The sequence below is a fragment of the Oncorhynchus tshawytscha genome, linkage group LG02 (genome assembly GCF_018296145.1).
Source record: "Oncorhynchus tshawytscha isolate Ot180627B linkage group LG02, Otsh_v2.0, whole genome shotgun sequence".
Classification (NCBI taxonomy): Eukaryota; Metazoa; Chordata; class Actinopteri; order Salmoniformes; family Salmonidae; genus Oncorhynchus; species Oncorhynchus tshawytscha.
In genome coordinates this window covers 58,749,296-58,773,869 of record NC_056430.1, presented here as the reverse complement: position 1 = coordinate 58,773,869, position 24,574 = coordinate 58,749,296, and the positions used below count along the sequence as shown (strand labels likewise).

Below are 24,574 nucleotides of genomic sequence, written 5' to 3'. Positions count from 1 at the left end.
AAAACAGCTTCTATCTCAAGGCCATCAGACTGTTAAACAGCCACCACTAACATTGAGTGGCTGCTGCCAACACACTGACAATGACACTGACTCAACTCCAGCCACTTTAATAATGGGAATTGATGGGAAATGATGTAAATATATAAACAATGCTACCTTATATAATGTTACTTACCCTACATTATTCATCTCATATGCATACGTATATACTGTACTCTATATCATCGACTGCATCCTTATGTAATACATGTATCACTCGCCACTTTAACTATGCCACTTTGTTTACATACTCATCTCATATGTATGTACTGTACTCGATATCAGCTACTGTATCTTGCCTATGCTGCTCTGTACCATCACTCATTCATATATCCTTATGTACATATTCTTTATCCCCTTACACTGTGTATAAGACAGTAGTTTTGGAATTGTTAGTTAGGTTACTTGTTGGTTATTACTGCATTGTCGGAACTAGAAGCACAAGCATTTCGCTACCCTCGCATTAACATCTGCTAACCATGTGTATGTGACAAATAAAATTTGATTTGATTTGACTATGCACCCTGCACTATCATCCCAAAACTGCACATTGCTCTTTGCACATCTCTTATATGCATAATTTAGCTTATTTGTTTACATTTTTTGTAATTTAGCAGACACTTTTATCCAGAACAATTTACATGGGCAATTAGGGTAAAGTGCCTTGCTCAAGGACTTGACAGATTTTTCACATTTGGCTTGGTTACTGGCCCTACACCCTTTCGGTTACTTAACCAACGCTCTTAATCACTAGGCTACCTGCCGCTCATAGTGTTCATAGTGTATACACATACCATATGTGGTTCTGTGGAAATTCTGCATCTATATATACTTTTTGTCTATATATTGTGTTTATCGTCTGTATATTCTGTTTATTGTGGCAGCACCATTTCACAGTGAAATTCCTGTACATGCAAATTTATTAGGTGAATGAAGATGATTCTGACAACCTGTGATTAGCTCGTTTATCATATGTCAGTTTATATTTTTATTTTGGACTGGTTATGTACTGGATTAACGGTAGCAGGTAGCAGATTCTCCCTTTTGTGTCTTCATATAATTCAAAATCTCCAGTTTGCTGCGCGTGGGTTTCATCCCCTAAATATTGGCTCCTGCCTGCAATTAGTGGACTCGTTTTATGGTGTTTTCTAGAGCTGACTGTCTACTTTTCGTTTTGCTGGCTAACCAAGTAAAATAAACTAGCTAAGTTTAGCAAGTACATTCCACTCAACACAAGGTATAGTATCAAGCTGCTGGGTTTCACAAGTCGTTCTACGCTTATTGCTCAACCCAGCTAGCTAGATAAACTTGAAACACAGAAGGCTCTTAATAGCCAATCGCAACACTAGACTGGTCAATGGCAGGATTTTTTTAGTTCGTCCATCACTCCAGTAAAAGTGACTAATCGTAGGTTTCTAGACACGCAAACGCCTGTATACCCACCATCTGCCTGAAATCCAAACCCAAAGGTTCTAAGACTTGAGAGAGAGCAATTTGAGAAATTGAGAGCTTGACAATGACAGTGACTATAGCTGGTGGACAATGTAATGTGTTCCAATTTTTTGGGAACAAGTTTGAATCATATTGCTTACAGTTCTATATGTACTGTTTAAGACATTTTTATTTTGGATCTGTGACAATGATCCTCTGCTCAATCAAAGCCACACTTGCAAGCTCCCAAATGTAATTTGCGCTCTTGACTGAGGCGGGACCAATCCTCTGCTCGCTCGACTGTTTTCTTCTCTCTCTCTCGACTGAATGTTTGCTCGCGCAATGATGTCTCATCTTGCTGGCGCGCGCCATCTAGTGCACGTTCAACTTCTGGATCGGATTTGACACCATAACGGAGCAGCAAGAAGAACTGCCCCTCCCTACCGTTAGGCTATGCTCAAACCCGACACCCCAACCCGAGCACTCCGTTCTGCCACCTATGGTCTCTTGGCCCGAAATAAAAAATTCAATATAATATATATATTTTTAAGTCTTTCATGAACGAACAATCACACTCCCCCCCCTTACTAGCTCTGACTTTTCTGATAGGTACTTTATTGAGGAAAAATGTACTTACTATTACTGATATGTGGTTGTCTCACCTAGCTATCTTAAGATGAATGCCCCAACTGTCGCTCTGGAGAAGAGCATCTGCTAAATGACTAAAATGTAAATAAGTGGACACACGTGGTATTCTGCAACTTTGAGAAAAACAACTTAATTGCGCCTATTGTTCACACATCTGCCCTCTCATTGGCTAGAATGGTCCCACCTGATCATGTCTCCTCCCGAAATCCGAGGCAGAGATAGTAGAGAAAGCGAGACACCCGCAAAAAACTTTTTGAACGGGCCCACTCTGGTTTGCTTATTGCCCTCGCCCCGAGGATGGGGTGCCCCAGTGCAAAACATCTCACTGGCTATTCTTTTCTGGTCGGTGCGGGGGCAATAAGCAGACCAGAAATCGGGTTGAAACTAAACTGATTTTCAAACAAAAATCTAAAAATGAAGAGAAATAAAAACTAACAGAAAATTACAAAACGAGAACCTTGGTAGTATTTACTGTAGTGTTTTTGCAGACTTTACTGCAGTATTCACTGTAATATACAATAGTGTTCATTGCAGTGTTTCTGCAGACATGACTATTATACTATGGTATTCACTGGAGGCTTTTTGCAGAATTTACTGTATTATACTATAGTATTCATTGGCACAACCTGTTCTAGTTGAGGTGTTCCCACTCATCTAACAGTAACTGGCGTAGTCGGGTAGTTGTGTCATTTGAGCTAACCCTAGTCTGTAGGTGTACAATATACTACAGTCATGGCTGCAAAAACACTACAGTGAATACTATAATAAAAAATATAGTAATACTTCAGTATTTGGACCATAGTATACTATAGTATTTATTTTTACATGTGGGTTAGCTGTAAATGTGTAACATGTTTTAAACTAGGACCACAATGGAAATAAATTGTTATTCCCAACAAATATTCGAAATGTATTATCCAGATGTGGATGAATTCTTTTTTTAAATGGTCAAATGAAATCAATCAATCAATCAAGGGATACTACAGTGTGAAGTTAAGTATAGTATACTACAAAATTCTATAGTACACACTACACGATCGAGGGGGAACCTCAGAGGAAATCCCCAACATGAGCTCCCCAAGGACAGCACATTTAAATCGAAACGGCATCAACAAAGACAGTAGTAAATCGATAAAAAAATTCTAAAGTAAGCACTATGTGATCAAGGAATGTTACAGTGTGTAGTATATAGTATTCTATAGTATGCTACAACTTATTATAGTAAGCACTACACAATCGAGGGATACTACAGTGTTTAGTATTCTATAAAATTATAAAGTAAGTACTACACATGATCAAGGAATAGGACAGTGTGTGGTGTAGTATTCTATAGTTTACTACAAAAGTCTATAGTAAGCACTACATGATCGAGGGATACTACAGTGTAGAGTATAGGATTCTACAGTTTACTACAGAATTCTATAGTAAGTACTATAGTAAACTAGTATTTTTTTTGTGGGCTTTCTCGCATGGCCATGAAGTTCTCTACTGTAATGGACAGTCTCTCCACAGCAGCGGTGACCTCACCATTATTGTTACACTCAACACACACACGCACTCACAATGGACTTAGGGTCAGGGGCTCTGAGAGTCACAGCATGATACCTCAGCCATGGGGAAGAGCGTATTCTCTTGGGAGTGTATGGTTTTGAGCCCCCAGCGGCCCTGTCACGCAAGGGTGGGATTTGGCTCTTCTGATTTAGGAGAAACAATTGAGGCAAGACAGTCTAAAATAAACAACCTTTTTTACCATCACTGACTTGTTGCCAGATGGTTGTGGTATTTGTTCCAATACACCCCACAGAAACAAAAAATGTTTTAATAATTAAAATGAAATTACTATTTTACTATGTAAAAAAACATTTCTAATTTTTATGAATGCAAAGAAAAATTGAACATCAAAATGTGTTGGAAAATACACTACATGACCAAAAGTATGTGCTCACCTGCTCGTCAAACATCTCATTCCAAAATCATGGGCATTAATATGGAGTTGGTCCCCCTTTGCTGCTATAACAGCCTCCACTCTTCTGGGAAGGCTTTCCACTAGATGTTGGAACATTGCTGCAGGGACTTGCTTCCACAAGAAAAGGAATGTGGTCGGGCACTGATGTTGGGCGATTAGGCCTGGCTCACAGTCGGCGTTCCAATCCCTCCCAAAGGTGTTAGATGAGGTTGAGGTCAGAGCTCTGTGCAGGCCAGTCAAGTTCTTCCACACCGATCTCAACAAACGATTTCTGAATGGAGAATCGTCTAGAATGTCATTGTACGATATATATTTAAGATTTCTCTTCACTGAAACTAAGGGGCCTAGCCCAAACCATAAACAGCCCCAGACCATTATTCATCCTCCCACCAAACTGTACAGTTGTAACTATGCATAGAGACATGTAGCGTTCTCAGATTCGTCCGTCGGACTGCCAGATGGTGAAGTGTGATTCATCACTCCAGAAAACGCATTTCCACTGCTCCAGAGTCCAATGGCTTTACACCACTCCAGCTGACGCTTGGCATTGCACAAGGTGATCTTAGGCTCGTGCAGCTGCTCGGCCATGGAAACCCATTTCATGAAACTCCCGACAAACAGTTGTTGTGCTGACTTTGCTTCCAGAGGCAGTTTGGAACTCGGTAGTGAGTGTTGCGATTCAGCACTCGGCAGTCCCGTTCTGTGAACTTGGCTCAGCAATTGTTAATCCTAGTCATTTCCACTTCACAATAACAGCACTTACAGTTGACTGGGGCATAGACATTTTACGACTGATGTTGTAAAGGTTTATTTTTACTGCTCTAATTATGAAGGAAACCAGTTTATAATAGCAATGAGGCACATCGGGGGGTTTTGATATACGGTGTCCCGTCAGAAGGAATGGACCAAGGCGCAGTGTGCATAGAGTTCCACATATTTTAATAAATAGAAACTCATCAAACAAAACTAAACAAGCACAAACAAAACTTGACATTCTGGACTACTCACAGGCAGCTACACAAACACAAGATCCCCCAAAGCACAAAGGGGAAATGGCTACCTAAATATGATCCCCAATCAGAGACAACGATAAACAGCTGCCTCTGATTGGGAACCATAACAGGCCAACATCGACATATAAACGCCTAGATGACCCACCCTAAATCACACCCCGACCTAACCAACATAGAGAGCTTTTATTCTCTATGGTCAGGGAGTGACATACGGCCAATATACCACGGCTAAGGGCTGTGTCCAGGCACTCTGCGATACGTCGTTCATAAGATAACAGCCCGTGGTATATTGGCCATATACCACACCTCCTCGGGCCTTATTGCTTAAATATACACTACCGTTCAAAAGTTTGGGGTCACTTAGAAATGTCCTTGTTTTCCATGAAAACATACATGAAATGAGGACAAGGACATTTCTAAGTGACCCCAAACTTTTGAACGGTAGTGTATATGTTAAACAAAACAAATAACTGCAAAGTTAAACAATCCATATAACTCTATGCACAAGGACTACTTTTAACAATTCCTACTGAAAATATTGCACAACACATTTACTTGAAGAACAGTGCCGATGCAAAGATTGGTAACATAATGACGGTTTGTGCTGTCTTTCTGTTACCAAACTTTGCACCTGCACAGTTCTTCAAGTAAATATGTCTTGCAATATTTTCAGTAAATATTTTCACTTTTCAGTGGAAATTGTTAAAAGTAGTCATTGTGCATAGAGTTGTATGGTTTGTTCAACTTTGCAATCATTGTTTTTTGTATACATTTTAAAGAGAAAAATCTGAGTCTCAGTGTCACTGTTATCATGGAGTTTTATTCGATTCTTGTTTGTTTTTCACTTTTTCAAGCGCTTTTGAGAATTTTTGCAATGAAAAGTGCTATAGAAGTTGAATAAATGATTAGTATTATTATTTGGGTGAAAAAATATTCTGCCCCAACTGTGTCTGTAGGGACATTTGACACTTGCCTTCTTTGCATCTGCACAGTTCAAGTAAATATGTTTTGCAATATTCTTCAGTGAGGCCGGAAACAGGCAAGCAGCAATACACTGCCCTCTGCTGGACAGTTTAGGGATGGGAAACTTTGATGGGGTGAGGGCCCCAAAAAATCTGAATTTATCATGAGGGGCCGCAGTGGCTCACAGGTCTGCATGTCCACAACTATAGAGAGAAATAGTAATGGTGTCTTTTTGTAGGCACTATCTCTGCCATGGTTAGTTGGACAAGCCTATTGGGAAATTAATGGCATTATTGTAGGGTTTTTTGATAAACATTGAAAATAAGGTCTGTGGAAAATACAGGCGTAGGAGATCTTATACGTTTTGTCTTATGAGAATCTTCATTAGCTAACGTCACTTTTTGTGAATTTTGAAGCATTTATGTAATTTTAAAAAGCACCTAAAGGCTTAATAATTATAATTCATAAAGGTGATGTTAACTGACTGATGTCATCTCACAAATCTCCTAAGCCTGTGTTAACCACAGACCCTATTTTTGGCGTTTATCCCAAAACCCTATTTTTTTCCCCATTCATTTTCCCCATATGAATAGCTGAACGAACCAGAGGTATATCTGAACTCAGGATAAGACCTAGATGCAGACAGCTAGAGTCACAGATGTGTATTGCCCCAAACAGGAGGCAGGAAAAGACAGGTCAAGGCAGGCAGAGGTCCGTAATCCAGGGCAGAGTCAATAAGGTACAGAACAGCAGGCAGGCTCGGGGTCAGGACAGGCAGAGGTTCGTAAACGGGTCAGAGTCAGACAGGTACAGAATGGCAGGCAGGCTCGGGATCAGGGCAGGCAGAATGGTCAGAACCGGGGAAACTAGGGAACAGAACTAGAGCACGACAGGCACATGGGAAAACTGCTGGCAGGCTTGATGAAACAAAACGAACTGGCAACAGACAAACAGAGAATACAGGTATAAATACACTGGGGATAATGAGGAAGATGGGCGACACCTGGAGGGGGGTGGAGACAAGCACAAAGAAAGGTGAAAGAGACCTTGTCACACCCTGATAACTCATTTCTGTTTTTTTAGGACTACAAGCTGACGAGCTCTATAACCACACATGCAGTCAGAGGTTTTTGGGGGCCCTAAGTGTTTCTCAGTATTGTATTTTTCAGAAGAAAACAATTGACGTTTTAGAGTTAATTTCATGCAATTCTATACATTTTGGCATGAGGCAGAGAGAAAATGTTGCAGTTTTAAAGTTTTACACATTATGTAATTCACTCATATATACACTACCGGTCAAAAGTTTTAGAACACCTATTTTTACTATTTTCTACAATGTAGAATAATAGTGAAGACATCAAAACTCTGAAATAACACATATGGAATCACGTAGTAACTAAAAAAATGTTAAACAAATTAAAACATATTTTATATTTGAGATTCTGCAAATAGCCACCCTTTGCCTCTATGACAGCTTTGCCCCACCGCCCTGAATGACGGGACAACACTGTGGCCAATATACCACGGGTAAGGGCTGTTCTTTGTGGTATCTGGCCAACAAGACAGCCCTTAGCTGTGGTATGTTGGCCAGATACCACAAAGAACAGCCCTTAGCTGTGGTGTAAGAACAGACCTTTGTTTGGTGGAGGGGGGCTTACCTGTTTTGCATGTCATTCTGGCATTAATGCGTGTCACATATACAATGTAAAAAAAAAAAAATGGCACTAAAGCTGCATACAAACATGGTCTCTTTTTTGCTTTCTTGAGTAAGGCAGCTCCAAAAGGCAGGTGTTTCAGCTTAGCTCTGTGCTTTCTGTGGTGGTGGCGCAGCCAGCGGAAAATACAGAGCATAGGGGTTGGTAAAGTTATTTTGTTGCGCCGTGATTGGCTCAGTGTTCTGTCACTCATGGGGACACTACTTCACCGCAAAATCTACGGGGAGAGCTCGAAAATTCAAGCGTCTTGAGTGCTGCTATAGTGTTACATTAGAAGGACCCATCCAAGAAGGCTCAAGGTCATTGGCCACAGATAAAATTACGTCAAATCACGTTATCTACCGTAGCTTGATTGGACTGATCATGTCAACATCATACTTTCAAAATCTCAGCTAGCAAGCTAGACAAGCAGTCATCATCACGAATCACGTCGACAATCTACTGGCAAATCCTTTTCAATCCTTGTCATATGAAGATAAATTATAGCTAAAACGTATCAGTGTTCATCTGCCATTGGACATAAACATTACACAACAAGTTGGAAATTGCAAATTCAACAATGAGTGGTTTGGAAGGAATCATTGGCTAACTGCAAGAGTTGCAAACCAATCACTAGCCTGCTATTCAGTGGGGTGGGTGTGTGATCGAAGTCTGGGTTTAAGGGTCTCTTTTTCCAAGCTTAAAAGGATAAACACTCAACACCATGTGCCAGAGAAGGTTGAATACATTGGCCATGCTGTCAATCCAGTGAAGGAAAAGCAGTCAGCAAGTGCTCAGCATATGTGGGAACTCCTTTAAGACTTTTGGAAAAGCATTCCAGGTGAAGCTGGTTGAGGGAATGCCAAGAGTGTGCAAAGCTGTCATCAACGCAAAGGGTAGCTATTTGAAGAATCTCAAATATAAAATATATTTTGATTTGTTTAACACTTTTTTTGGTGCCAACGTGATTCCATATGTGTTATTTCATAGTTTTGATGTCTTCACTATTATTCTACAATGTAGAAAATAGTAAAAATAAAGAAAAACCCTTGAATGAGTAGGTGGTCCAAAACTTTTGACCGGTAGTGTATACTGTAGCTGAAAAAAAAGTAATACTAAGTGTATCTTGTGTAGTAAGCTGTTAGTAGCCCATGTGCCTCACCCTAATAAGTTGGTCACTTTCCCCCTCATACCTTAGCCTATTGTTCTGATTTGGTGGAACATATGTAGCCTCTAGCCTGTTTTAGAGAAATGTAATCATCAAATATTGTAAGAGCTTTCAGTGTCTGCTTGTATGGCCCCTTTATTAATCCTACGTTTCTGACTTGGTGTACTGGGAGAACACTGTAAGAACGGTCCATGTTCTGAATTCTGTCACTGTACATTTCAAAAGTGCTGAAAAAATTGTTATATTGACTAAGCCCATCCAAGCTCACTCATTCATGTTTTAATCGAAATTACAGATTGCCTCTTATCCACTCGTTGTCCCGTTATGCCATAGTTGGTACATCTAAATTGTCAGTAGAAACCACATTTGTTTAAACAAGTCAGCCATATCAGCTATACCAAGCAATGATAAGGATTCATTCCATGGTGCTGAAAAGAAAGCTCTGCTGTTGGGACAGTTTTATGTAGGCCCTGGGCACCGTTTGTCACTGTTATAGTGCAATTCCTATATTGTGTTGTTTAGTGGCTTTGCTGCCATGCATCAAAAAAAGGGGATTTTGCCCCACCGACATTTACATGCTAAAATCACCACTGTATTAGTGAGATGTGCTATTCCATTTTGTTTCATTATTTTAATGAAAATAAGATACCTGTACTTTCGCTTTTAAGAGTTAATTACAAAAAATATATAAAATAGATTTGAACATACTAATCTATGGGGGGGACTGTAGCTACTTATTTCCCTTCATGGTAATGTTTAGGCAAACAAACTATCATCCACATACCAATTTTTTTTTAAAACCAAAATGTGCTTTTTTGTGTGTCAGCAATTGGTCATTTCTCTTTTTTTTTTTTGGAGGGAGGGGGGGGCTAGTTACCCCATATTACTCTATATTACCCTATATTAATCTGACTATCCACAGTCACATGCACATATTATGGTGTGCATGTAACCGTGCTCACTTACTGTGTAGCCCTGTAGCAGTAGCTTGTTAAAATGGCCAATGAAGAAAACGTATTGAAGTTGAACAATTTCAGACAGCGGTACTAATTAAAATATAATTTAAACTTTTATTCAAAGCAGCGCTTTTATTTTGAAGGCACAAAACCGGAAGTCATTGTTTTATTACTACCAGCAGCAGGCAGTAAACGTTTAGAAAATTCGAATCATTTCAGCAAGAACAGTAGAGGGGCAAAGTCAACTCCGAGATCTCTGAGCTAGTAACTAACTATATTTTCATTTCGAGACGGTAAGAAATATTGATTATGTTGCGTTTTATACATGTTCTAAAGGGTTTTAGAAGAACAGTAACGTTAAGACAGGCCGTGCTATATCAATAATATAGTCACAGGAAAATGGCGTCGGGCCATCCATTTACCTGTGACTATATTCATCATATTGCACGGTCATATGTGTACTACTATGAAATGTGAACAACATCTACCTTAAAGATAACAATTTTAAAAAACGAAGATTCTTTTTATTTTATTAATCTGCCCACTGGAGAGCGCGTTTTGCTAGACCTAGAACTGTTCAAAACAAAGACCTTGTTGCTATGCTACAAAAGCATGGAATGTTTTCACTAGGAACCAAACGGGAGGGGCCTACCTGAATTCGTCCAATAGAAACTCTAGTTTTTGTTGCAAAACGTTTCCCGTTGCAAAATGTTTTTTTTCAGTTATGACTGCTGAATAGACTCCAAATGTTGCTGGCTGCTAGCAGTCTTCTTCATTTTTCGTTTGTTTGACATTTTTTCCATTGCCATTTATTAGGATATCCTATCCTATGTGATGTGTACCTTTGCCTGGTTCAGTTGGATGACAGTGCTCTGCCCAGCTATCTAATTTGTAGTTTTATATTTGCTAATTAGCTGACGTTCCCCTGGACTGAAGTTAGAACCCCCTGCCCAGTTACTGTGTTGCCTTTTACAGTATTTACATGGCTTGTTAGCTAGATGTCTAACTATCTAGCTAATTGTGGTAGTTGGCATGACTAAACTGCTTATCATTTCTCTCTCCAGATTTTAAAAGGGATTAAATGTCAGGATCACTGTGTATACAGTGTCAGACACAAACCACTGTGTTTAGTAAGACCTGCAACAGTTGTTTCTTTAACCACCCAAAAGAGAAGAAGTTGTTACAAGCAATGAAGAAGTATGATTACGAATGGGGACACAATGATTGCGCCCACTATAATAATAGCTCTCAGATATTGACTTCCACAAAAGTATTGGTAAGTGTTCCCCCTCCCCATATAACAATGTTAAACAATAATAATAATAATATTTTTTCAATTCTAGGCTAGCTACTACTTTAAATCTGAATGTCTGATTCTGTGTTTCAGCTCTACAAATTACACACTCTAGGATTTGTTCCCCTTCTCCTGCTTGGAAAAAGGAGACAGGGAACAAAACATATCGATATGGATTCATTTTGCCCTCACCCCCAAGTCATAAAAGAAACGGGCTCTATTGAAACATTGAGAAACATTTATTTAGGTCTTCTGAATGGTAAGTGTACCTCATGTTCTATGTTTTTTTTATTTTTTAAATATTTTATTTTAGAAGGATTTTCTTTTACAATTTATTACTCAAACTCCGCTGCCAGACATAAAGTAGAATATTGCATCAAGGAAAGATTCACCCATGTTGAATGTTATTTTGTATTTGTGCATCTGAATGCTGTTTTATCAATTCCCGGGGTCATTTCATGTTTTTCATGTGTATCTGAGCTATGCAATATGATGATATAACGTTAGAAATCTGTGAATATTTTCTTTAAGTGACAACTATGACAGTTACAATAACCATTCATACCTCTATCCAGAAACGGAAACTAAATCTTGATTTGATTTATTAGGATCCCCCCCATTAGCCGATGCCAATGGGGACAACTATTCTTACTGGGATCCGACACACAACAAAAAAGACATTACAGACAAAATACTTTACAATTTACATACGTTTATTGAGAAATCTGTTGGGGGAATAGTCTTGTAAAAACAAATATTTTCCATGTTTATGGTGGTAATAATTTTTGATAGCCATCTTTGGAAGCAAGGGGGGTGACTTGCGTTTTGTGATTTTTTTTTTTTTTGGGGGGGGCAGCCACCATACCAAACATCAGAGCCTGTTGTTTCTCCGTAGGATGATTTTAAAACAGTCTCTGAGCCGCCGACGAGTGCAAGTTCTGGGTTAGGTTCGGTTCAATGGCCCTCTTCTATACCTTCTGAATACCACAAAAGTCATGGACCCTCTGAGGCTTTACATCTGTCACACAGTGGGAAGACCTGGGGTTAAATTCTATGTAGTTTGGTTTTGCAAAGTATGTGCTACTTTGTATCAATTTATATCTGACATTGAGGGAACAAGAGTGAAATTCTAGACAGGGCTTCTCCCCAGATATTGTCTGAGATCTCAATATTTAACTCTTTAGCTACCCTAGGTCTCCTTGGGGTGACTAGTAGAGGCCTCTGTATAGTTTGAGAAAAAGGAAACGGACTGTGAGACGAGGTGTTTTGAGTTGAGAGGGAACTTTAGCGGGTAACCAAAATAAATGTTGTACAGGGAGGGGAGAGTTTCAAAATGTTTATTCTTCCCTTAGTGTCTTATGTGTAAATAGCATAAGAAATGGCAGAGTTCAAATGTGTTCTGTAAATGGTTGAATGATGCAAATTGTTTATATGTTATAATATGGCCAGTCCCTTCTCCCCCCCCACTCAACAAATACCTTATCAGACCTGGATGGAACAAAATAATAATAAAAACATATTGATGTGTATACAGAGGTGTTTATGGTGCCTAATACGTTTCTCAAACGAAAGGTATTGCCTGTCAGTTTGTTTAGGCACTCTGCTTTGCTCCCGGGTGGCGCAGCGGTCTAAGGCACTTCATCTTAGTGCTAGAGGCATCACTACAGACCCTGGTTCGATTCTTGGTTCAATCCCGGGCTGTATCACAACTGACCGTGATTGGGAGTCCCATAGGGCGGCGCACAATTGGCCCAGCGTCGTCCGGGTTAAGGGAGGTGTCTGGCTGGGGTAGGCCGGCATTTTAAATAAGAATTTGTTCTGACTTGCCTAGTTTAAATTATTTTTATTTTTTTAAATGCATGGCTTGGAAGAGAGGATTTTGTTGCGGTCTTGACATCAATATTTTGCCACAGGGGGGCATTGGTGTCCAATTTATCGGGGAAATTTATCAGCCCAGTATTAATGTTTTAAAGATTGGTAGTCCTAGGCCGACATTTTCCTTGGGCTTTTGTAAGTGAGCTTTACAAATACGATGGGATTTATTACACCAGGCAAATTACATGCTTGTGGAGTCCAATGTTTAAAATGTAAAAAATGAAGAGGTAAGAAAAGATTAAAGGAACCTGGGAAGAAAAACCATTTTTATGGCATTAATGAACCCCATGTATAGTCAGTATTTTCCAGATCTCTATGTTTTGTTTAGTCTTTGTAACCATCTCACTGTAGTTAAGCTTGAAGATGAGCTTTGGGTTTCTCGGTAGTGTACCTCATGTTTCTTTATTTGACATGGAAATAAAAGCTTCTGATGCTCATTGTAGTGATTATTTGAATAACTATCATTCTTTATAATGCAGTCACACTCGGCACCGAGTCCCAATGTCAGTGCTCCCCAGTGTCTCCAGAGCCAGATGGGACCCCCGCACCAGCCGAGGTAGAGGGAACACCTACAACTGTCGATCCAGTGGGAACCTCAGCATCGACAGAGCTACACAGAATACCCACACTAATCAATCCAGTGGGAACCCCTACAACTATCAAACCAGTGGGAACCCCTACAACTATCAAACCAGTGGGAACCCCTACAACTATCAAACCAGTGGGAACCCCTACAACTATCAAACCAGTGGGAACCCCTACAACTATCAAACCAGTGGGAACCCCTACAACTATCAAACCAGTGGAAACCCCTACAACTATCAAACCAGTGGGAACCCCTACAACTATCAATCCAGTGGGATTCCCTGCACCAACCAATAGAGACCGAATCCCCATATCTTTACAACTGAACCTAATCCCCACACCAACAGAGCCAGGCAAATCCTGCACACCAGCCATTCCAGTGGGAATCCCTACACCAACCAATCTAGTGGGAACTCCTACAGCAATTGATCCATCAGGAACCCCTGCACCAACTATGCCAGACGGAATTCCCACATCCATCAGCCTGTACAACATCACCACACTAACTAAGCCAGGCAAACACTCCACATCAACCAAAACATTGGGAACCCCTTCACCAATTAATTCAGTGGGAACCCCTGCACCAGCCGAGCTAGACGGACTCCCCACACCGACAGACCCAGGCAAACCCTCCACACCAACCAAGCTAGATGGAATCCCCACATACATCTGCCTGAACGGAATCCCCACATCCATCTGCATGAACGGAACCCCCACACCAATACAGCCCAAAATCCCCAGACCAATACAGCCCAAAATCCCCAGACCAATACAGCCCAAAATCCCCTCACCAACACAGCCAGGCAAACCCACACAAAACAATCCAGTGGGAACCCCTACACCAATGGATGAAACCTCTGACTCCTCTGAGCCCCAGGACCAAGAAATGCAAAGGCCAAAAAGAAAAATGTGGAGAGGTAAGCATTAGGAGCCGGTTACCCTGACAGAGTAATCCGGACCTAAAAGCATGCTCCCTTGGGAATCTCTAATGAAAGTGCTTTTTAGTCCCGGATAAGGAAAGAGGCTTGATTTATTATTTTTTTGGGGGGGAAAGTGTCACATTGTATATTTGCAGTTCTCACCCGTGTGCCATTTATCACACAGATGGAGATCTAATCGGAGCTGAAGCTGCAACCACTCAAGCACAAAAGAGAATAAAAACGACAGGTATAACTAATATATTTAAATTGATTTAGGCTTAAGGTTCTGTACAATCAAAATCTACAGTTTTGTACAGTTTTGTATTGTGGTGATGTGCCACATCATCATGATGCATTTTACAACACACTTTGCTATATTTTGACAACTTGATTGCTGACATGCAAAACAATTTGGAACTATCCACAGTGCACCAATGAAGAAGAAAAAAAGCAACTAAATATTTTTGAATAATCCACTCAATTAATACTATAACTGGAGCTGAAACATAAAATAAGGATTGTATCAATAATTTGCTATCATATAGCTTTGACATGTAGATTATAAAATTGACATTTTCATTTACAACAATATTAAATAGTTTTACGGTCCTGTGTTTTTAAGCTTTCAAATGATATTTAAAACAAACGTATTATCTTTATTAGTGACAGAGAGAGTGGTATTTCATGATAGACTAGGGAGTCCAAAATGGGAAAACTGAGCACCTCTATCCACTGTGGTTGGTCATTCAGGTCCAATATTCACATCCTCATCATTTCTACTATGAGCATGTGCATATAAAGTTTGATTTCAATACAAAAAGGTGATTAAGTTAATATGGAATAACCTCAAGGCTACTTCATCACTTTCACTCTCAAAAGTATCACCACAGACAAAATATATCAGATGCGTCACTGGTGGTATAAATCTGAAGCATCCGTTTAGAACTTCCACTCACCACCAATATGTTGAGAAGAACATGCAGTATCTTGAGCGCAGAATTTGTTTTGCACTCGCTGCAGACTGCTATATCACTCTGCTAATACATGACTATTAAAGGGCCGTGCACACTTTTTAAAAACCTTTCATTTCGATTGAAAATATTTGCTTTATTCAGATTTTTCAGGGGATGCTGTCTGACAGACTCCATGACAGGATGACAATTTAGTTTTTTTGGTTTGGTTTCCTAGAAACAAGGGTGGCTCATAGTATCGATTTGGCTCAACTTACCCCACTCTCCTCTGCACTAAATGTTGTAGACTTGATGCTTTGCCAAAGTTTCAAAAAACGTTGTTTAGAAGGAGTCCAAGGGCGAATTGAGTTCTTGCGCGCACACACACACACACACACACTTCCCTAACAGAAATATGCAAATACATGACAAACTGTGCTAATAGTATCTTGCTAGCTCGTGCTTAGCTCTGCCCATCTCCTTGCTTGTTCTGCCCACTGTGCTTCATTTACTCTCATTGTAACTAATGCAGATGAAGAGTCTTGTGTTAGTTAAAAGTATATTTGGTATCACTGTGCATTATTTACATTCTGTAACATCGCAACTAACATTGTAACGGCTACCCAATAGATGAATATGCAAACATAACATTTTATTTATTTGATCTGTTTGTAGAAGAGTGGCTGAACATGGATACGGAGAGGCCCACGGTGTCAAGACATGCAGAGGTAGACACTGAAGTATTAGATCAGCTAGAAAAACACAAAGGTAATTGATTTCACTCTAAAAGGTATCACTGTGTGCATTTTCTACGTTCTGCAACATTGTAAAGGCGTCCGCATGCTTCCCAGTCAAAACAGTTCGGAAGAGTTTGACATTTTTGTTTGATTTGAACTTCGGTGAGGGTTTTTTCAGCTGTTCGGGGGCGCAATTTTTCTTTTTGTTTTTCCTTAATTAAGGCAAGCCGAAGTTTGTAGCTGAAGTCTACGCCCCTTCGGTGATTGGTCAACAATAGGGATTCTTCAATAAAGTATTTTTTTAGTCATTCACCGAGAGACGACTCGTTTTGATGCAAACCTTTCATGAAGAAATACTGCACCAAACGTCTTAGTTAGATGTAAAATTGTGAGACTAAGATCTCTGCAAAAACATCAAAATGAATGAGATTTCTTGAGTTATTTTAGATTCACTGACTGTTTTGAGGAAGCGTATACTGGCTGTGGCATCTCAAAATGGACAAACTGTACTGTCGCCAAACAGTACTTTTGCCGTGTTTTCTCGGTTTTCAAGCAAAGGTCATTTTAAGGGAGTATGCGAGCACTCTAGTTCGCCTAGCCACCAGCCGAACTGAAGCATGCTGATGCCTTAACAAAACATTGTCAGAGTTATCTCATGGATGAATTTGCGAACATAACATTTGATTAATTTGATCTGTTCATAGAAGAGTGTCTGAACATGGATACGGATAGGCCCACGGTGTCAAGACATGCAGAGGTAGACACTGAAGTATTAGATCAACTAGAAAAGAGCAGCATTGTCCAAGCAACCAACAAGCAAACTTTGTGGGCTATAAACTGCTTCAAAGACTGGCTGGCAGAGAAACAGATGATAGTGGATTTTTCAACCATTGAGAAATCTGAAATGAATGTGCTCTTGCGAGATTTTTACTGTTCTGTTCGAAGGGGTAAAGGTGGGGAGTATTGTATCCCGAGCTATATCGGAATCCGGGCTGGCGTGAACAGATTCATTAACCTCCCTCCCCTTAGCAGAGCCTGGTGCTTGATGAAGGACAGTGAGTTTACCTCCTCTAATAATGTATTTATTGGGGTACTAAAGAAAATCAGACGAGAGGGCAGGGACAAAACTACCCATCCTAAGGTGATTAAAGCACAAGACCTTGAGATTCTTCAAAACTCTCCTGTGCTAAGCCCCTACACACCAAGAGGGCTAGTCAACAAAGTGTGGTTTGATATCCAGTTACACTTTGGCCCCAGAGGAAAGGAGGGCAATAGGCGGCTAACGCCACAGTCGTTTGTAATAAAGTACGATGAAAACGGAGCAAAATATGCAACGATGACTTCCAGCGAGGAAAGACAGAATCATAAAGATGCAGAAGAGCAGAACTGGCAGAATCGCTGTGGAATCATGTTTCAGAACCCTGGTAGTCACCTCTGTCCAGTCGCCTCCTTGGAGAAGTATCTGAGCAAGATCCCATCAGATGCCACCGCCCTCTACCTCCATCCTAAGAAGATGGTCATCACCAGTGACAGAATATGGTATAGCCAGGAGCCAATGGGATTCAATTACCTTTCATCAATGCTGCCCCGACTGTGCCAGGTTTGCTTTTTTTCCCCCGTAACATAATTACGTAACATTTTAATATTTGCTAAATAGCTAAGTTGTACTCATAACTCAACCTGTTGTTGATACTTGGCTTACTTTTCTCTATCACTCGCTCTCTTTTTCTCTCTCTCTAGGAGGCTGGTACATTGGAAAAGTACACAAACAACTGCTTACGATCTTTGCGCGAGATCATGTCTGTCAGCACACTGATAGTTCCTTGAAAAGTTATTGAAAACCTTCAATGGACAGAAAGAGATGTCAAATAGGCTCACTGAGTCAAGGCAGTGACACACTTCAGTTTTACTTCCTACCAGCGACATTGTTTTGGTCTTATACGCAAACGGAGAGCTTGCCAAGATATACAGTCCTCACCATATCTATATGGACTATGTTTTTTGAGGCTAAGATTTAAATTTTTTTGCTCTATATTCCAGCATTTTGTATTTAAGATGAATGAGGCGACAGTCCAGAATTTAACTTTTTGAATTCAGATTATGTTTTAAGGTATAGATTTTGTTTTGCGCTGAGACTTCACTTTTCAGAATTGTAAAGCATTTTAAGCTTTCTTTTCACCAACAAGTTTTACTCTACTGGAAACTGTTTAACCATAATCATCCATTTAGGAAATCTTAAGTTTAGGGGGGGATCGCAGCAATCGCAGGATAATAGGGCGGATAGATTTTTGTATGTATGAAATATATATTTTTTTTGGTGACTGGAAGCAATTTGATGTGATACTTCCTAGATCTGTTTTTACATGTGTAGAAATTTTTTTCTACCACACTATGTCTACACCACTTTGTAGACCATCTGTTTTGGCAAATGGTCATACAGCGGTTTTAACTAATTTAATTGTACCCTTCACATAGAAGTGATATTTCCCTTATTTACTAGATCTATTATTTAAAGGTTATGTACCAACTATCTAAAATTACCCGTATCCCCTTAAATTCAAGATTTTGAACTATGTATGCCTCTTTCTCAGAAAGAAATGGAACTTGCAAAACAATTTTGCAAGCTATAATGATAGTGCAGCAGAACCTGTTAAGGGTGCTTGAGAGTTAAGGTAGTAACAAGAAGTGTGGAAAGCCAGATGAGCCAAACATATGTTGCGGGAAGGGACAAAAGGCCCAAGAGACGTTGTAAACCATAGGGAACCAGGAGTAAGACTGCACCGAGAGAACATACGGGGTGAAACAACTTCATCTGAGGGCTGAGAGCATTTTAATGTCGAATATGAGTAATAACAAGTACATGTATCCTAAAGTCTGTAGGCATAGTGAACTTGATTACATTATAATGTTGGCCTACATGCATAATTGTAGCCCACTTTTCCTTCCCGGCACTAGGGCTGCTGAATCAAGTGCACCTACCGCTAACGGCGCAAAACAAATCAAATAAATAGGAACGCAAGGCTTTATCAGAATTTTTAAACCAAACTGTACTGTCTTGGGCTTTATCGTTGTTGTTTTTTTACAGAAATGCTTGGAGATCACGATCGACCTGTTGGTAGCCACTGTTGTAGCCTTTTATTTGCGAGGCACAAAGGAGCATAAATTGAAATAACTTGCCCCGCTATAGATTTACCGTTTCTCAGTAAGGTAGGGCAAAGACCTGCAAACTACTAAACCTGATAATCTTCCAAATGTAGCACACTGATGAGAAGAATCCGTAGTAAAACCCGGACTCGAGGATAAACTGTCTAACAAAATGAATAATTAGACATTCGAAACCACCTGTAACCATGAACAAAATTGTTGGAATGACCACACAAACTGAAATTATCATTCATGGGCTACAGGCAACCATAACTTGAAGTTGAAAACCACGAATCAGAATTTATATATTCCAGTTGCTACTGGGAGGAGAATAACCATTACGTGTTGAACACACCGACAGTGTATTTGCATTTTGGTACACCAGAATTACATTAATTTCCAATGAAACGCTGCGTTTGCGTTGCAGTGCAGTTTTGTTTATGAGAATGAATGAAATACCTAGAGTGATGAGTTCGGCAGTCAGGTCTACTGAGTTTATAAAGCATGGATGAAACTTTTCTTTCATCACCGAAGAACCCTTTAATAAAATGGCAGTGCTATTGCAAAGTAGCCTACATGCATAATTGTAGCCTAACGTTAGAATGTAAAATCTGAATGGCTATGCCTGGAGACTTCAGGATGCATGTTTTACTGATTGCTATACAATACTGATCCATGCTTGCCGGCAATGGAGTGTCAGGAAATGTAGAAACGGAAGATCCAAGTTCAAGTGTAAATATCCATCTGGTTAGCTTTAGGCTTTTGCACTCAACATGGAAATATAATTGTTGTGATTTGAAGTTGTATTGAAGAATTTATTCATGTAACACACCGACAGTGTTATATTACGATGAGCTATAATATAATCACTAGGCCTATGCTTTGCATGCAGACTGTTAAAGAATGTGACGATGAGTAACAATGAATGTTGTCAGATCGATATAAGCATTAATTAATTACCTAAAGATTTGGATGTATCTCTGTGCACTTCCTGCAAAAGAAAGGTTGACACTAGACAACATTTTGTTTTACTTTTTATTATATAATTAAAACCAAAAACATAATTGAAAATTAAAACATATAATCTACTAGCAGTGAAGCCACTCAACATTTTACATTACATTCAGCCATCTAGAGCGACTCACAGAAGCAGCCTGGGTCAAGGCCCTGCTCAAGTTCAAAAACTGGGACCCGAACCAGCGACCGATCAGCCACTGGCCCAAGCTCCCAACTGCCAGGCCACCAGCCCTCCAAGATCCCCCACAGTTCCCCCGAGAGCTGCTCCTAAAACCATCTGAACCCCCCTTATTTACATGTGTGTGTGGGTTTGAATCCAAGTGTGTGTATATGCATGTGTACACGCGTACAAAACCTGCGTAGCATCAGCCTCAGGCAACCAGGCATTACATGTAACAACGTTGCCCCTCACTGTCATTCAAACATCCATTTTTTTTTTTATTTTAATCTTTAACCGTCATTCTATCCCCCACCCAGCAACTCTACCACTTGTCTCCAAATTCACATCCCAACCCTCGGCTTCCCACAGTCCATCCCACCTATCTGTGCTGGCCAACCTCTTCTGATTTCTACGCATCATATGTATTTCAACTATGCTGTGATGTTTAACATACAATTTGAATCTATGTAATAGAATAAAATCTACAGATTGCGCGTTGAAGATAAATACTTTTACTAAGAGTATTAGTAATTGTCTGACCAGGTCTCTCCAGATCTCCCAACAATGATATTTCTAGGGCCAATTTTAGATTGCTATGCTTTTTCGCCCATTCCTGATACCAGAAACGGGCTACTTGAGGATAATACCAAAACAAATGGTCTATTGATTCTGTATCCTCTGCGGTGCTGCGATTGATTGTATGCCCCAAATATTCAACATTTTGTTGTTGGCAAGAATTTATATAATAATTGTAACTGAAAAGCATGACGTGTCTAATCTTGTAGTTTTATGTATCAACTCATACACCCTGTACCATGAAGTCGGTACATCAAAAATCTCTTCCCAGCTATTTTGCTGTCTTTAAGGCACATGATTTGATGATTTCTATTGAGCAGACAGACTATTTCCCTACCTCCTCCCCCTGCCACCTCAATCTTTTGGGGAAATGCTGTAATCAATTGGTTGTAATCTTGGATTGAGCAGACCTTCCCATACAGTTCTGAAAACTCCATGAAAGACATTACTCTACTATTCCAATTTACAATATAATTTAAAAATAACCTTTTCCATAAATACAGGTATTTTATCAACCAAAACAATTGAGTTCAGCCATAATATTTGTTGTGAGAACAACTATCTTTTCAGGGGGATGAAATTGTAACCAGCTTTGCAATGCTTGTTTGAAAAAGAGACATACTTTGAAAGGATGAAATTTTCAATTAATCAAAAATGAGAAATGGCAATCTGCACAAAAGGCATTTTTTAAACTATGGATAAGCTTTTCATAGTAATCTACTTGAACTATTTAGGGTTCAAGTAAAACTTGTAAGTGAAACTTTTAGATTGTGGTTTCGTGCTTTTATATTTAATCATCTCAACCCACCCAGTTCATATTTATTATATAGATAGGCACGCTTTATCTTGCCTCAGATAAAGCAAAATATTTTTTTTGCTCAAATGATTTGAATTTATTGTACACTTAACTTTTCTGGACTAAAACTTATCTAGATCTTCAATGAGTCATTGCAGGGATCTAGCTTGCGGACTTAATATAAAACTTGAGTCATCGGCATACATGGACTCTTTTGTTTTTCATTCTTATTTCTAATCATCTGTTATTTGATCTGATTTTAATAGCTAGCATTTTAAATGGCCATAATGAATACATATGGTGACAGCGGACACCCTAGTTTAACTCCTCTTGACAATTCAAAACTTTGAGAAGTAGCTGCTATACACTACTTTTACCCATCTTACAAGAGACTTATCAAAGGCCTTTTCAAAATCTGCTATAAATACCTTGCCTGGCTTCTTAGATGTTTCATGTTCTATTATTTCTAGTAGTTGTTGTATATTATCTCTAATGTATTGTCAATGTAAAAAAAAAAAATGCCTGATCAGCAATGAACAATACCTGGTAAAATCTTTTTCAATTCTGAGTGCTATACATTTCGCTAGTATTTTTGCATCATAACATTGACGTGTAAGAGGCCTCCAGTTTCTATAGATGGACTGGATCTTTATTTTTGCCACCTGGGTCTTGTTTTAATAATAGTGAAATCAGACCTTCCTGCTGAGTACCTGACAGACTACCATTTCTATAGGAATAGTTAAAACAAGCTAATAAGAGATTTGTGTGTGTTTGTATATACAGTGTGGCAAAAAAGTATTTCGTCAAAAAGATGAGCGAGGCCTGTAATTTTCATCATAGGTACACTTCAACTATGACAGACACGATGAGAAAAAAATCCAGAAAATCACATTGTAGGATTTTTTATAAATTTATTTGCAATTGATGGTGGAAAATAAGTATTTGGTCAATAACAAAAGTTTATCTCAATACTTTGTTATATACTCTTTGTTGGCAATGACAGAGGTCAAACGTTTTCTGGAAGGTCTTCACAAGGTTTTCACACACTGTTGCTGGTATTTTGGCCCATTCCTCCATGCAGATCTCCTCTAGAGCAGTGATGTTTTGGGGCTGTTGCTGGGCAACACGGACTTTCAACTCCCTCCAAAGATTTTCTATGGGGTTGAGATCTGGAGACTGGCTAGGCCACTCCAGGACCTTGAAATGCTTCTTACGAAGCCACTCCTTCGTTGCCCGGGCGGTGTGTTTGGGATTATTGTCATGCTGAAAGACCCAGCAACGTTTAATCTTCAATGCCCTTGCTGATGGAAGGAGGTTTTCACTCAAAATCTCTCGATACATGGCCCCATTCATTCTTCCATTTACACGGATCATGTCCTGGTCCCTTTGCAGAAAAACACCCCCAAAGCATGATGTTTCCACCCCCATGCTTCACAGTGGGTATGGTGTTCTTTAGATGCAACTCAGCATTCTTTGTCCTCCAAACACGACGAGTTGAGTTTTTACCAAAAAGTTATATTTTGGTTTCATCTGACCATATGACATTCTCCCAATCTTCTTCTGGATCATCCAAATGCTCTCTAGCAAACTTCAGATGGGCCTGGACATGTACGGGCTTAAGCAGGGGGACACGTCTGGCACTGCAGGATTTGAGTCCCTGGCGGCGTAGTGTGTTTCTGATGGTAGGCTTTGTTACTTTGGTCCCAGCACTCTGCAGGTCATTCACTAGGTCCCCCTGTGTGTTTCTGGGATTTTTGCTCACCGTTCTTGTGATCATTTTGACCCCACGGGGTGAGATCTTGCGTGGAGCCCCAGATCGAGGGAGATTATCAGATGTCTTGTATGTCTTCCATTTCCTAATAATTGCTCCCACAGTTGATTTCTTCAAACCAAGCTGCTTACCTATTGCAGATTCAGTCTTCTGAGCCTGGTGCAGGTCTACAATTTTGTTTCTGGTGTCCTTTGACGGCTCTTTGGTCTTGGCCCTAGTGGAGTTTGGAGTGTGACTGTTTTGAGGTTGTGGACAGTTCAAACAGGTGCCATTAATACAGGTAACGAGTGGAGAATAGGGGAGCCTCTTAAAGAAGAAGTTACAGGTCTGTGAGAGCCAGAATTCTTGCTTGTTTGTAGGTGACCAAATACTTATTTTCCACCATAATTTGCAAATAAATTCATTAAAAAAAAATTTTCTTCTCATTTTGTCTGTCATAGTTGAAGAAGTGTACCTATGATAAATTACAGGCCTCTCATATTTTTAAGTGGGAGAACTTGCACAATTGGTGGCTGACTAAATACTTTTTTGCCCCACTGTATGTGTATATAACTCAACAAAAAAAGAGAAGTTCCTTTTTCAGGACACTGTCTTTCAAAGATAATTTGTAAAAATCCAAATAACTTCACAGATCTTCATTGTAAAGGGTTTAAACACTTTCCCATGCTTGTTCAATGAACCATAAACAACATGCACCTGTGGAACGGTCGTTAAGACACTAACAGCTTACAGATGGTAGGCAATTAAGGTCACAGTTATGAACACTTAGAATATTAAAAGAGGCCTTTCTACTGACTCTAAAAAACACCAAAGGAAAGATGCCCAGGGTCCCTACTCATCTACGTGAACGTGCCTTAGGCATGCTGCAAGG

General features: G+C 39.7%; 1 protein-coding gene across 1 annotated transcript; it reads left to right on the top strand.

The window, feature by feature from the left end:
• The first annotated feature begins 10,044 nt into the window (after positions 1-10,044).
• LOC112266189 lies at positions 10,045-20,474 on the top strand. The gene is made up of 8 exons (XM_024443645.2): positions 10,045-10,171; positions 10,943-11,154; positions 11,266-11,431; positions 13,527-14,549; positions 14,737-14,799; positions 16,178-16,270; positions 16,944-17,839; positions 17,980-20,474. The coding sequence occupies exons 2-8, from the start codon at positions 10,960-10,962 to the stop codon at positions 18,064-18,066; spliced, it is 2,523 nt and encodes an 840-aa protein (XP_024299413.2). The 5' UTR covers positions 10,045-10,171; positions 10,943-10,959; the 3' UTR covers positions 18,067-20,474.
• Positions 20,475-24,574: the final 4,100 nt, after the last annotated feature.

Coding starts and splice junctions, on each gene's coding strand:
- LOC112266189 (XM_024443645.2), top strand. CDS start 10,960: ATGTCAGGATCACTGTGTATACAGTGTCAGACACAAACCACTGTGTTT. Junction 14,800..16,177: donor AAAGAGAATAAAAACGACAG/GTATAACTAATA, acceptor ATCTGTTTGTAG/AAGAGTGGCTGAACATGGAT. Junction 16,271..16,943: donor TCAGCTAGAAAAACACAAAG/GTAATTGATTTC, acceptor ATCTGTTCATAG/AAGAGTGTCTGAACATGGAT.